We start from the raw sequence: 14,148 nt of genomic DNA, 5'->3' as shown, positions 1-14,148 counted from the left end.
AAACCATGTTGTTCAAAGGTCAACTGTATGTAAAAACTAATGGGGGTTGGGTAACTGGGACCCTCTGGAACATGGGAACTAGGAAGATCTCTCACCTGACTCCTAATGCAAAGATTTGGAAAAGCACCTATGAAATCCAGGGAACAATATTCCATTACCATAACTAAAAACCCCAAATCAAATGTTAGTATTAATCCTACATGATGTCTACTTTTACTAAGGCCTTCTATGTATCTGCCAATTATTTTGGTCTAAAACAATGATCAGAAATAAATGAAGAGCTGTTTATCTGCTTAAGTTCCTAATGCTAGAGGGCAAAATTAACTTGAATATATAGTAATAAAAAAGGAGAGAAAATTCTCCTTTTTTAGAAGAGAGAAGATAGAGTTACAGATTAGAAATGTTGACAGACTGAACTTTAGCTCCAAGATTGAAGCAGCAATATGGCTGACCCAGATGGGATGAGGCACGTACAAAGCTCCCCTGAGGCCAGGAGTTCAGCCAGGGCAACATAGTGAGACTCCATCTCCACAAAACATTTAAAATGGACAGGCGAGGTGGTGCATGCCTGTAGTTCTAGCTACTTGGGAAGCTGAGGTGGGAGAATCCCTTGAGCCCAGGAGGTCAAGGCTACAGTGAACCATGATTACATCACTGCACTCCAGCCTGGGAAACAGGTTGAGACCCTTGCTGTAAAAGAAAAATTTAAAGGGGTTGCATGTGATCAGTAGCTGCAACACTAGAAAGATGGCAGAACAAGAGCAAAGAAAAACCCCTTTGGTTCCAGAAAATCTCCTGAAAAAGAGGAAGGCTTATCAAGCCCTCAAAGCCACCCAGTCAAAGCAGGTACTTTTGGCAAAGAAGGAGCAGAGGAAAGGAAAAGGGCTCGGGTTTAAATGACTGGAATCATTCCTACATGATTCCTGGCGGCAGAAACGTGACAAGGTGCATCTCAGACAACTAGAAGTGAAACTTCACGCCTTGGAATTGCCAGATAAACATTTCTTGGCCTTTGTTGAATGCATCGAAAGGATTAATGGTGTGAGTTTACTGGTACAGAGAACCATTGCAATACTTCACCTAAGAAAATTTTCAGTGGTGTCTTTGTAAAAGTAACCTCCCAGAACCTAAAAATACTGTGTATAGTGGAACCTTATGTGACCCGGGGGTTTCAAATCTGAAGTCTGTCTGGGAACTCATTTTGAAACATGGACAATCTGAGGTCAAGAATAAGACCATCCCTCTGACAGGCAACACAGTGATTGAGGAGCACCTGGGGAAGGTTGGCATCATTTGCTTGGAAGACCCCATTCATGAAATTGCCTTCCTAGAGAAGCATTTCCAGGAGATCTCATGGTTCTTGCACCCTTTCCACCTCTCTGTGGCCTGTAATGCTACCTAAAATAGAGTGGGCTTCCTCAAGGAGATGGGCACACCTGGCTATTGAGATGAACACATCAATCAGCTCATCTGCCAGCTGAACTAGACCCAGGTGTCAAACTGCAGTACATTTTTGTCAATGAAGTGGGAGCATGTGTTTTTGTTTTTTGGGAATTTTTATCAAGTATCTTCAGATAAGATTATTTCCTGCTTTATCTTCAAAACTGGAAAGGAAGCGCCAAAGAAAAGATAGTAGCTGGCCGGGCATGGTGGCTCACGCCTGTAATTCCAACAATTTGGGAGACTGAGGCAGGCAGATCACCTGAGGTCGGGAGTTCAACATCAGCCTGACCAACATGAAGAAACCCTGTCTCTATTAAAAACACGAAAATTAGCTGGGCATGATGGCGCATACCTATAATCCCAGCTACCCGGGAGGCTGAGGCAGGAGAATCACTCGAACCCGGGAGGCGGAGGTTGCTGTGAGTCAACATCGCACCACTGCACTCCAGCCTTGGCAATAAGAGGGAAACTCCATCTCAGAAAAACAAAACAACAACAACAACAACAACAAAAACAACCCAAAAAACAAAAGACAGTAGCTTATGTTCATGGCAAGCACCTCTCATCACGATCGAGCTCCAAGAAAAAATTTTAGTGTTTTCTGCATTGGCTGCTGCCCCATCTGAAATCAGCAGATTCCAAGGAGGAAGGAGTCCTGCTTTGCTGCATCTTCTATCCTAGGATTTAATGTTGGTAGATGAGTAACTCTAGCATCTGTACAAGGCTCCCTAAGACTCCCACAGCAGTCGACCAAGCCCAGACACATAATGGACTCTGGAGATTCCTGGGGCCTTGTTTTGAAAAAGACTTGAAATACACATAGGAAGAAACTCACAAAAATAAATGTTCACTTGTCTCTGCAAATAATAATAATAAATTAAATAAAATTAAAATAAAATTAAAAAGTTAAAGAAAATAACCAGTTATTCAGAGGAACATTGGTTATGGCAGCAAAAGCTTGGAAACACACAAGTGTCCACCCTTCAGGGCGTAGTTATTTAAACTATGGCCTACCCTTCCAATGAAATAGTATGCAGTTGTGAAAAAAAGAAAAATTCTCCATATACTGTTATGAAAAGAAGCACAGATTGTTAAATGAAAAAGGCAAGGTGCAGAACAGTGGCCATAAAGCAACACATTTTATAAGAAAGATAACTACGATGATAATAAAAGGGGAGGATATTCCCTCAAACCTACTAGGATTACTACTCTGGAAACTCCCCTTTCTTCTCTATCATCATTTCTCCCCTCTTTCCTGGATCACTCACAAGAGTACAGCTTATTTCTCCCATCTCACAAAAACCTTTCTCTTGACCCCACTTCACCCATCAGCTATTGCCTCATTTCTTTGTATCCTTTTGTAGCAAAACTCCCAGAAAGAGAAGTCTACACTTAAACTGCCCTTGATGTCTTACCAATTCCCTCTTAACCCCACTTACCTGGTTTTCACTTCCACCACTTTACTGAAATTGATTTTGTCACAAACACCAGTGATCTTCATGTGGCTAAAGCTAGTGGTTTTATTCAACTACCAACAGCATTTCACACAATTTGTCACTTCCTCCTGCTTGAGAAATCTCCTTCACTAGGCATTGGGACACTGCGGTGCCCTAGTTTTCCTAACTCACTGTTTGTTCCTTCTATTCCTTCTAGATGTCTTTTGCTATTTCTCCTCTCCTGCCACCCCCAGCTGTTAACATTAGAGTGTCCCAGGTTTCAGCCGTGGTCCACCTCCTCACTTCTATATATATTCATTTCCTTGCTGTTCTCATCTCGTCTCACAGCTAAATAGCATTCATATCCTGACAACTCACAAATTTAGATCCAATACTCACTTGGCATGTCTCCTTGGATGTCTAAAAGGCATTTAAAACTTAATTTGTGCATAATCAAATTCCCAATCTTCCCTCCCTAACTTGTTTCACAGTTTTCCTCTCAGTTGATAGAAATTCTATCTTCCCAATTGAAAACACTGGAGTCATAACTGGCTCTTCTCTTTCTCACACACTTAATAATACTCAACCTATTAGTGCCTACTTCACAATAAGCCCAGAGTCCGACCACTCAGTGTTTCCATTGCTCCCAACTTTGAACCACCATCACTCCTTTCTTCAGTAATTGCAATAACCTCCACACCAGCTTCTTTCTTCTTTCACCCTTTCTTCCTTCACAGCCTATTCTCCACACCTTAGCCAGAGACATTCTGTCAAAATATAAGCCAGATTATGATGTTCAAAATCTGAGACTGTGTCCCCACTGCATTTGGAGTAAACACAAAAGCCTCAAAAGGTCTTGCATGGTCTGCCTCCTTCCCCCTCCCTCTCTGACTTCAACGCTTACTACTTTCTCTCCCTCATGGTCACCACTCCAGCCACACTTAGGTCCTTGCTATTTCTTGAATATAATAGGCATGCCCTGCATAGGGCCTTTGTATAGCTTGTTCCTTCTGTCTGAAATGCTCTTCCTTTAGATACCCTCATAGCTCAATTCCTCACCTTATTACAAACTTTTGCTCAAAACATCACTCAGTGAGGTCTACCCTAATCACCCTATTTAAAATTGCAATGGGCCCCCTTCAAACCTCCGCAACACCACCCTTCCTTACTCCATTATTTTCTTCTTTCTTATGTTATCGCTTGTTGTCTACCCCTTCCTAGATTATAAACTCAATGAAAGTAAGAATTTTTGCTTAATGAAAGGAAGAATATATTCCTAAAATATTTCCTAAAATATAGTAGCCTAGGACATGGAATAGTTCCTATAATGAAAGAATGTAAATATTTATTGAATAGTCATTGAATGAAAGAATGAATATATGCACAAAGCAGCACTGAAAGGACATATAGAAAACTAACGAAAGTGGTTACATACAGGCAGCAGACTAGGGTGCAAGGGGGTTCATGGTGACAACAAGACTCTAAATGTATATTTTTCATCATTTTGAGTTTGGAACCATGTGCATATATTATCTGTTAAAAATAAGATATTTAAAAATAACATTACAGTGGTGGAACGATGTGAGAATGTCAGCACTGTTTGACTTCCATTCACATGGAAGAGCAAAAGCACATGTACATGGTAATTATATTGGTAAGAACTGGCTGGATAGGGCCTACCTCCTCGTGGTGGTCCTGGGGGATACTGAAAGGAAGAGATCTGTGGAGTTGGACTTAGGAGCCACGCTCCACCTTGTTCTATTTTCTGTTAATGGGGGGTGCTGGTCATCAGCAGGATACCTGCCAGCCTGCTCCCACCCTAGCTGTTTCTAATTTCAGATAAGACTTCCTACCTGCACACTCAATTGACTGACAGGAGGCTCAGTGCCCCCAAGACGAAACACCTAGCACAGTCCACCCAGAAATGTGGGCACAACAGAGTCAGAAGCTTTGGTATTTGTACCTATACTATTTACGGCCAAGTCCTGGTTTTGAAAATGGGATTCTACGTTTCTTCAACAACTGACTACTTTCCATAATAAACATATAAATCTGTTTTTGCTTTTCCTTTAGGAAATAAAGGCCAGCAGACATATCGCCACTGTCCCGGTACAGATGAAATGCAAAATCCAAGAGTTAATGTGCCCAGCAATTGACACTTCTTAAGATGTTTAAGACTTTTTAAAAGTCTAAGCTATGACAAGACAGGGCTCATGTGTATTTCAGATGAGAAGTTGGATATCTTTCCAGGGTGCTGTTGTGGCAGGTCTCCAGCTCACAGATAAGCCTGGTGAGAGACCACATCTGTTGCACACTTCTAGTTTGGGGACCCTCACCTGGCAAACCCCCAGTGAGCTGGTTTGGGGTTTAGCTCTGCACTCAGCTGAAGGGAAAACTTAACAGAGCGCTGGGCCGCACTCTCTCCTTGCTTGTGAATTCAGGTTCAGACATGCATTTGCATCTCCAGGCAGAAGTCAGGGAGCCAGGGAAAGCAGAATCCATCCAAAAGAAACAATTCCTGGCAAAGAGGAGTCGGCTGTCTCCAAATGGGTCTCATTTTCACTGTGTGTTTGGTCATGGCTTCTTTAAGAGGAGGCAGCAGTTTTTGACAGAAGCATGGAAGTAGGAAGGAGACAGCACACTGGAGGTTGAATTAGGACTCCATTTTCTCCTCTCACTCTGTTCAGGTCATTTGACTAGAGGAAACTTTGACTTCCTGTTAGCCAAACCACTTCCCCTCTCTCCCTCTCTGCACACCACCCCCAGCCTCCTCCCTCTAGGAAGGACATCTTGGCTGGGTAACATTCTACTTCCCTAACCTTAGGTGCCTACAACCACCAGCCTTTGGTGCTTCAGTGGTTCCTGGGTCCCAAACCAAGGCAGAACTGAAACTTGAAGGCATACAACTGCCAATCAAGGCTGTTCTCCCAACCAGCTGGGGTGCCCCAATAAGTGGGTAGGTTGAAAGCCTTATTGCAGTGTATGTATGCATCTTATACTCCTGTGGTTTTCAAACTGCTCCCCAGAGCACTAATTCTTTGCGTTGATAACAAATGTTTCCAAGGAGAGAAAAAGGTTTTGTGGTCAAATAAATAAAGAAGTAAATAAAATAAAAAATTAAAAACATTGCATATTCTCTCTCCTTTGGAGATACACAGTGCATAGTTGGACAGTAAAGGCTCTAGAGTAGAGGAAACTGTTTAGCATTATTTACCCTGAGTTTCCCAAAATTATTTTGAACAAAAGACAAATGAACAAAACTCTTCTCCACCAACCCTGAAAAACATGGTAGAAATCCTCCTATCCAATGCAATCAAGACTAAGCGTTAGTTGGTTAGTAAAAAAAAAAAAAAAAAGTCAGTTAAAGCAGAGAATGCTTTACACATAACATGTACTATCTAAAACATTTTATTTAACTAAAAAATACGTAAATTTACAAACATCTGCCAGTCATCTAACATACATCCTAGGCCTCTTCATTGTAAGTACCCACTGACTGAAGTTCTGCACCATCTTTCTTCTAAAAACCTTGGTTGATAGTTTCTAGTTTTGTTTGTTTGATTTTAGAGAGAGAAAACTTAAAGACCATGGAAATCCAAACACATCATTTTACACAATTTCACAATTTTACCTAGTCTTTTCAGTCATCTGTCTCATAACCAATTTGATAACTTCTCTTTTTTCTACACAACTAGCCTTTTATTGAGGTTTTCCAGATCCTTTCAACATAATTTTTTTTTTTACTTTCTTTTCTTTTTCTTTTTTTTTTTTTTTTTTTTTGAGACGGAGTTTTGCTCTTGTTGCCCAGGCTGGAGTACAACGGCACAGTCTCGGCCCACTGCCTCAGCCTCTTGAATAGCTGGGATTACAGGTGCCCACCACCACGCCTGGCTAATTTTTGTATTTTGAGTAGAGACAGAGTTTCACCATGCTGGCCAAGACAAAGTGCTGGGATCACAGGTGTGAGCCACCACGCCTGGGCATTTTACTTTATTTTCTTTTTCAAATACATTTAAATTTTTAAGAGCAATTTTAGGTTCATAGCAAAAAGGAGGGAATGTATTGAGAGGGCCCATAAGCTCCCAGTCCTCACACACATTCTCTACCATCAATGTCCTGCCCCAGAGGGTGCATTTGTTACCATCAGTGAACCTACATTGACATGTCATTATCATCCAAAGCCTATAGTTTGCATTATGGTTTACTCCTAGTGTCCTACATCCTATGGGCTTGGACAATGTATAATGACATGCATACACCATGTTAGTATCATACAGAATAGTTTCACTGCCCCCAAATCCTCTGTGCTCTGCCTATTCCTCCTTCCTACCCTCCTAAATGGTGGCAGGCACTGATCTTTTTACTCTCTCCATAGTTTCACCTTTTCCAGAATGTCATATTTGTAATCATACAATATGTTGCCTTTTCAAATTGGCTTCTTTCACTTAGTAATATGCATTTAAGCCTCTTCTATGTCTTTTCATGGCTTGACAGCTCATTTCTTTTTAATGCTTGATAATGTTTCACTGACTAGATGTGCTACAGATGATCAATTTCAATTTAGTTTTTCTACAATCAACGGATCTCTTTCTTTTTGTATTCCTATTACACTGGTTTACATAGTTTTTAATTAAATTATCTCAACACAATGACAGTTAAAACAGGCACAAACAGGTTTGGAGCAAACAATGATTCGTGATGCTAGGTAAAACACATGCAACCCAAAAACTGTGATTAGTGAGCACTTTGCTGGCTCATGTTACCAGGAGAATGGAAAGCGTCAGGTCACCCAGAAGCCTGTTAGCAAAGAAGGGCTGGGAGAACTACTGCTTTAATGTCTTGAGGAACTTGTGTTCCATGGCACTGCTGGGGAAATGCTGGCTGACACGATGCTCTTCTAAGAACTGTTTTGATTATGCTCTCTTGAAGCAAAACATTGTTGATATCTCACCTTTAATAATATATGTATACTTACATTTTGATTATCTTTATTATCCTATACTATTATTTTCATATATTTTATATTTTATTTTATTTATGTGTATTTATAACTACCTACAATACTACCAATAGTGAATGTCACAAAGCATGATATACTTAGGGTAGGATTCTTCAACAATGAGAATGGATCTCAATCCACATTTCCAATAGTTTCCTTGACTTTTTACAATTTTTTTTGTCTGCCAGGCAGGTGGCTTACACCTATAATCTCAGCACTTTGGGAGGCAGAGGTGGGAAGATCACTCAAAGAGTTCAAGACCAGCCTGGGCAACACAGCAAGAGGATGGCTCTACAAAAAATTTTAAAAAATTAGTTGGGCATGGTGGTGTGCCCAGCAACTTGGAAGGCTGAGGTAGGAGGATTGTTTGAGCCCAGGAGTTCAAGGCTGCAGTGAGCTATGGTGGCACCACTGAACTCCAGCCTGGGTGGCAGCGTGAGATACTGTCTCAAAAAAAAAGAAAAATTTATTGTCTATCTTCTTATCAGATATGATTAGATTATCTTTTCTGACCTCATAATGTGGCTGAGGATAAGCATGCACTAGGATTAGAAGTGTGACCTCTACTATTTTCTCATTACTTGTGGATTGCCTGCCCACGGTCACTTCAGGACACCTCAATGTAGAGTGTGCATGTGACTCCTTACATATGGCTCTAATCTATTTAGAAGTTCTAATATTTTCTTCCCACATCCCTGTGATATATGCATTCTACTTTGGAGACTGCTGGCCTTATAACTGCTCAGAGAAAATTAGAAAATCAACTAAAAATCACTTCAATGCCAAAACATCAAAGATGAGGGATGGCAGAATCTTTGTGAACCAATGGGGCCATCTCGGCTAAGATAAGCCCCGGGGGTTGAACAAAGATGTCTGGAGCTACTTTAGATAGTTTTCAGGGGGCTACTAGTTCAGCTACCGAGACCTAGCACCAGGGCCAGGTCTGGATGCCACATCCTCAGAGGCTCAATGACAAACCGGAAACTCATTCAGAAGCTGTATGATCAAGCTCCAAAACAAGGTGAGGGGGAAGGAAGGAGGGAGAGGGAGAGAAGTATTCCAGGGTTCCTTTTTTTTTTTTTTTTTTTTGTACAGAGTCTTGCTCTGTCACTCAGGCTGGAGTATAGTGGCACGATCTTGGCTCACTGCAGCCTCAACATCCCAGGCTCAAGCAATCCTCCCACCTCAGCATCCTGAGTAGCTGGGACTACAGTTGTGCACCGCCACACCCAGCTAAATTTTTTTCACTTTTTGTAGAGTCAGGGTTTTACCATGTTGCTCAGGCTGGTCTCAAATTCCTGAACTCAAGTGATCCACCTGCCTCAGCCTCCCAGGTGCTTCTGGGCTCCAGGAGTGTGCCACCATACCTGGCTCAGGGTTTCTTTTTGGCAGATATAAATGTCAACACTACAGTCAGTCAGCCCATAGGGAAGGAGAAGACCCTGAGGAAAAGGATAAAGGCTTTTGCTGTCCCCCTGGTTCTCAATACTCTCCATTCCTAACTTCCTCTGGAGAAACCTCCAGTCCCAAGCTAACCTTGGCCACAAAGGGTGATCTCTGCATGAAGAGGCAGCCCCTGCTTGGAAGCCCTGTTCACTATGGCTACTTCTTGCTGCCAAGATAAACCATAGGTAGGTGGGGATTCCAATATGTTATTGCCTTCTTTGAAGGCACCAAGCCCACAGTGGTCTCAGGAAGATGACACTGAAGAAGTGTATACCAAAGCACCTTGGCACACAGTGAGGACCCAATCGCTTGAATTAGGAGAACTCAGTAGAGGTGGAGATCCAGGTCTCCACACCAAGTCATGCCTGACAGACCAAAGAACAAAACAAAATGGAACCAGAAACAACAACCCTTTCCCTTCGATATTGGCGTGGAGTTTAAAAGTCTTATAAGTATAGAATCAAACAAGAGTTTAGAATTGGCCAGCACACTCCATCCAAGGTGAGGCTTTGTAATATCAACCTTGCCACTGTTAAAAATAACTCTACCCCTCCCCTCTGCCTGCCCCCCCCTGCATTGAAGGCCCTTTGCAAGCACAGCTGACAGGCACCCTGCACACAGCAGCACAACCACAAAGCAAAGATGCTTCCCCACAGCCCCTCACCCCGGGTGTCTCATAGGAACCACGGCCCCAACATGTGCAGATGGTTGCACCTGCTGCAGGCTTGTGGATTTTCTCCAAGGAATCGGAAGGGAGCCGCCTGGATGCAGCAAACACAGCACAAACAACAGGCACTTTGTGTCTTGTTGAATGTTCTGTAACTAGAGCTCAACCACACTCGGCTCTCTGGTGGCATTAGAGACACCCAGCTGGGGAGGGGCCCGCACTTTCATTGCACAGGGCTCTGTTTACAGAATTCAGTTACTTGAAGCACTAATAAAATGACTATGTCTTAGGTGAGGACAGAGGTTATTAATTAACATTACAATGTCTGTGGACTTTGTCTCAAAAGGAAAACCTAATTTAAGTTCGTAGTCAGACAACTCCTCCCTAGCTCAAAGGTTATGAATTTCCTACAGAATATTCAAAGTTAGGAATAGATATTATAGTTCAGACAGGACTAGCTACATAACGCAGGGGCCTGGTGCAAAATAAAAATGTAGGACCTCTTGTTCAAAAAGCAGGAAAAAGTGTCACACAGGTATTAAAAGATAAACCTTTTCCCTTTCTTCTGCAGTCTCTCTCTTGACCTGTCATGGTGTTTTTATTCGCTTTTAACGTTGCACTCTCTTGGTCATGGGAATACGTGCAGGGCAAGTGAGACCCCCATAAGCATCCAGTGGCCCCACCTGTGACTCAGTGTGTGAATATGCATGACCCACCAGTCACCAGACTGAGGTACCAGGCCCTGCCTGGGGATGAGAAGTTGAGTCAGGCATCTCCCCTTCCCACCACCCCAATCCACCGTGGAAAGGCAACCCCCAAGAGTACTGAAACCTCTGTCCTGGGAGATTCTAGGTACCCAAGGTGGGCAGGAGGCTTGCCCTCACCGAGCTACCCATCGAACACATGGCAGTGCTGCCAGCCTAAGACCCCTGAGATGCTGCTGGGTGCACAGGCCTGACCTTGACCCTCCCTGTGCCAAGGTTCCCCTCCCCTCTGGGTGCGGGGAGGGTCAAGGTCAGGCGTGTGCACCCAGCAGCATCTCAGGGGTCCCAGGCTGGTAGCAACACCATGTGTTCAACGGGTAGCTCAGTGAGGACAAGCCTCCTGCCCACCTTAGGTACCTGGAATTGTAACTTTGAACAAATTCAAAGTTAAACCATTAAAAGTTTCAGGATGGTGACCACAGAACATGAAACCCCAAGTGCCCCTCTGCATCCTGCGCGTCACATGCCCATGAAGTGGCCTCAAGTTTGGGCCTCAGATGGAAGGAAACCATTTTGATTGCCTTCACACCCTACATTTACGAATTTGACACATCATAACTTATGTACGTTACAAATAAGAAAGGCTTTAGGTTTTCCCTTCATTTCAACTCTATTTCAGTTATGAGTTAATCAGTAGAGTTGAAACTATGTTTTCTATTTTTTTTAAAAAAAGCCTTTGTACAGGGAAAGAAATATACCAAAGTGCTTTGTGTCTTGTTGCAAGTTCTATAACTAGAGCTCAGCCACTCTCAGCTCTCGGGTGGCAGTTAGAGACGCCCAGCTGGGGAGAGGCTCGCCCTTTCATTGCACAGGGTCAAGGTGTAAAAAGTCATTTTTATATCATTTTCTGGGCATTGCACTGATTTTTTGGTTTTTGCTTGTTTTTACAACAAATGTCGATACATGAATTGCTTTCGTAATTAGGAAATTATTTTGTGAAGTAACAAAATAAAGGTACTTTACCTGTAGGGAGAGAACACTCCTTGGACTTTTCTGATAAAAGCAGTGTCATCTCTCTGTTAACTTTTCTTAGTACCTCTTGGATCATATGAATTTCAAAATTTTCCAGAAGTTTTTGAAGCTAGAGTAAGTATAGGTTGAGGGTCACTCTCTACATTCAGCTTATATTTTGGGTCCCGTGTCATATTCCTGCAAAAGGGCTTTGAGCTAGGGCCTGCCCCTCAGCTACTCTCCCGAGAAAGAAGGAACACTTCCCTTCTAGGTCTCCCAAGTGCTTCTGGGGGCACAGATGTACCTCTCTGGAGAACAACACCTGTTCTTCCTGGTTCACATCCTCATTGATAAAATATAATCTTTTTTTCAAACCAAGTTTTGCTAAATTGCAAAGTGTTCAATACCTGGGGTGACCTCATGTCTTTTGGAGTCTCTAAATGTGGCTAGGATTTTGTGAGTTCTCATTATAAGAGAAGCTCTCAGCTGGGTGCGATGGCTCACGCCTGTAATCCCAGCACTTTGGGAGGCCAAGGCGGTTAGATCACGAGGTCAGGAGTTTGGGAGGCCGAGGTGGGTGGATCACAAGGTCAGGAATTCAAGACCAGCCTAGCCAAGATGGTGAAACCCCATCTCCACTAAAAATAAAAAAATTAGCTGGGCACCTGTAATCCCAGCTACTTGGGAGGCTGAGGCAGGAGAATTGCTTGAACCTGAGAGGCGGAGGTTGCAGTGAGCCGAGATCGTGCCACTGCACTCTAGCCTGAGCAACAGAGCAGGACTCCATCTCAAAAAAAAAAAAAAAAAAAAGAAGAAGAAGAAGAAGAAGAAGCCCTCAGGTATAAAACTTGATTTAGATACCAAGGAAGATTTTATAAGATTTAAAACTCCATGTAGGACCAACAGAAAAGTCTTCCAAAAACTGTGAGCCTTACTCAATCTATTACGCTTGCAGAGCGCATGTTTCTCCCTGTTGAAGGCCCCCAGGTGCTGGAAAGGAATAGGGCTTAGAAGGGTAAGCAGTGAGCTTGGCACTGGGGCCTGACAGGGGCTGACTTCTCCTTGTTGCTCAGCAGATGGGCATCTCTGCATTGACAACCAAACAGCTGAGGCTTTGCTTGCCTGGTACAATAAGCCCAGCCACAGAAAGCTTGAGTCCCAGGACCAAGCTGAACAAAGACTCGGGAAAACAACTTCTCCACAGAGATCATCTTACACATATCGAGTGGGCATTTTCTTATTCTCAGAAAAACAATTACAGGGAGCTTTTAAAAATATTTTATTTCCATGTGGCTACCTGCATGCTAAATTTTATGCTTAAGATAGTGGTTATGTTTTCTATCATCATTCTTATGAAGGTACACATCAATTTGAGGAAAATCAAAATGATAAAAATCCAAACTTATAGAACAGGGACATTAAGGGAAGTAATTTGCTTCATCAAAGCCCCACACACCTTTAAATACTTAGTCCTGCCCTCCCTCCCAGCCCATTCAATGATTTGCAACCCTGCAATTTACACTTAGCTTCTTAGAAAAAATACCATTTTGGTATGTCTGTAGTTTTACATGCTAATGCCATAAAGGACGTTTTCAAAGGCAAATTTAAAATATATCCTGCATACCTGGTGAGTTTTTATTTCAATTTCTGAGGCTCCACTGGGGGGAAGAACAGACTGATTATTTACTATAAATCCTTCAAATTCATCTTCTTTCCCCATCTGCCTAGCTATAGCTTTCATGCTGGGGTAGAGAATGTCAGTTCTATTAAAGAAGAAAGACAGAAATTAGCAAACATATTTTTTCTCATTTTAATTCTCTGATAATTATTTTCATTCTTTTTATCTTTCCTATCATCAGTATCCTAACCCATTCACAGATATATCAACATCTAAATTCACCACAGTTATCATTTCTTAGCCACGTGAAATTGTGAGGCTTTTTCCCATTGGGTGCATATAATCTCAGTCCTCACTCTTCAAAATATTGACAAGTCTTCACATTTCCTAGTTATCAGGGACACTGACTATAATAATTTCACAAGATAAACAATCTGGCTATACCAACTTTCTGTTGTTATTGTTGTTTGTTTTTGTTTTTTGAGAGAGAGTTTCACTCTTGTTGCCCAGGCTGGAATGCAATGGTGTGATCTCAGCTCACTGCAACCTCTGCCTCCTGGGTTCAAACCATTCTCCTGCCTCAGCCTCCCGAGTAGCTGGGATTACAGGTACCCACCATCACATCCGGCTAATTTTTTGTATTTTTAGTAGAGACAGGGTTTCACCATGTTGGCCAGGCTGGTCTCAAACTTCTGACCTCAGGTAATCCACCCACCTCAACCTCCCAAAGTGCTGGGATTACAGCCGTGAGCCATCACGCCGGCCTAAAGCAAACATTCTTAAGCTTGGTAAAGCCCAGAGTGTATGGGGGTGCTTAGTAAATG

The 14,148-nt window shown here is 42.5% G+C and overlaps 1 protein-coding gene and 1 pseudogene across 12 annotated transcripts in view; one reads left to right on the top strand and one right to left on the bottom strand.

Annotated features, from left to right (window-relative positions):
- Positions 1-12,285, bottom strand: part of LOC101018786 (coiled-coil domain-containing protein 162) — a 36,022-nt gene extending 23,737 nt beyond the window's left edge. For 3 of the 12 annotated variants that reach the window (XR_002521832.2, XR_002521833.2, XR_002521834.2), the window contains exon 1: positions 11,719-12,285. Coding sequence is in view for 5 of the 12 variants with exons in the window: in XM_021938017.2 (XP_021793709.2) it covers positions 11,719-11,803 (85 nt within the window). In the remaining 7 variants the exon portion in view is untranslated. Of the gene's footprint in view, positions 1-2,002; positions 2,121-2,882; positions 3,461-3,480; positions 6,228-11,718 lie in introns of those variants that run through there. The other 9 variants (XM_021938016.2, XM_021938020.2, XM_031667544.1 and 6 more) reach the window with 8 other exon arrangements.
- On the top strand, positions 646-1,486 carry LOC108585637 (annotated as a pseudogene).
- Positions 12,286-14,148: the final 1,863 nt, after the last annotated feature.

The sequence above is a fragment of the Papio anubis genome, chromosome 6, assembly GCF_008728515.1.
Source record: "Papio anubis isolate 15944 chromosome 6, Panubis1.0, whole genome shotgun sequence".
In the NCBI taxonomy this organism is placed as follows: domain Eukaryota; kingdom Metazoa; phylum Chordata; class Mammalia; order Primates; family Cercopithecidae; genus Papio; species Papio anubis.
Note: the sequence above shows the minus strand (reverse complement) of the source record. Positions and strands in the feature narration are given on the sequence as shown.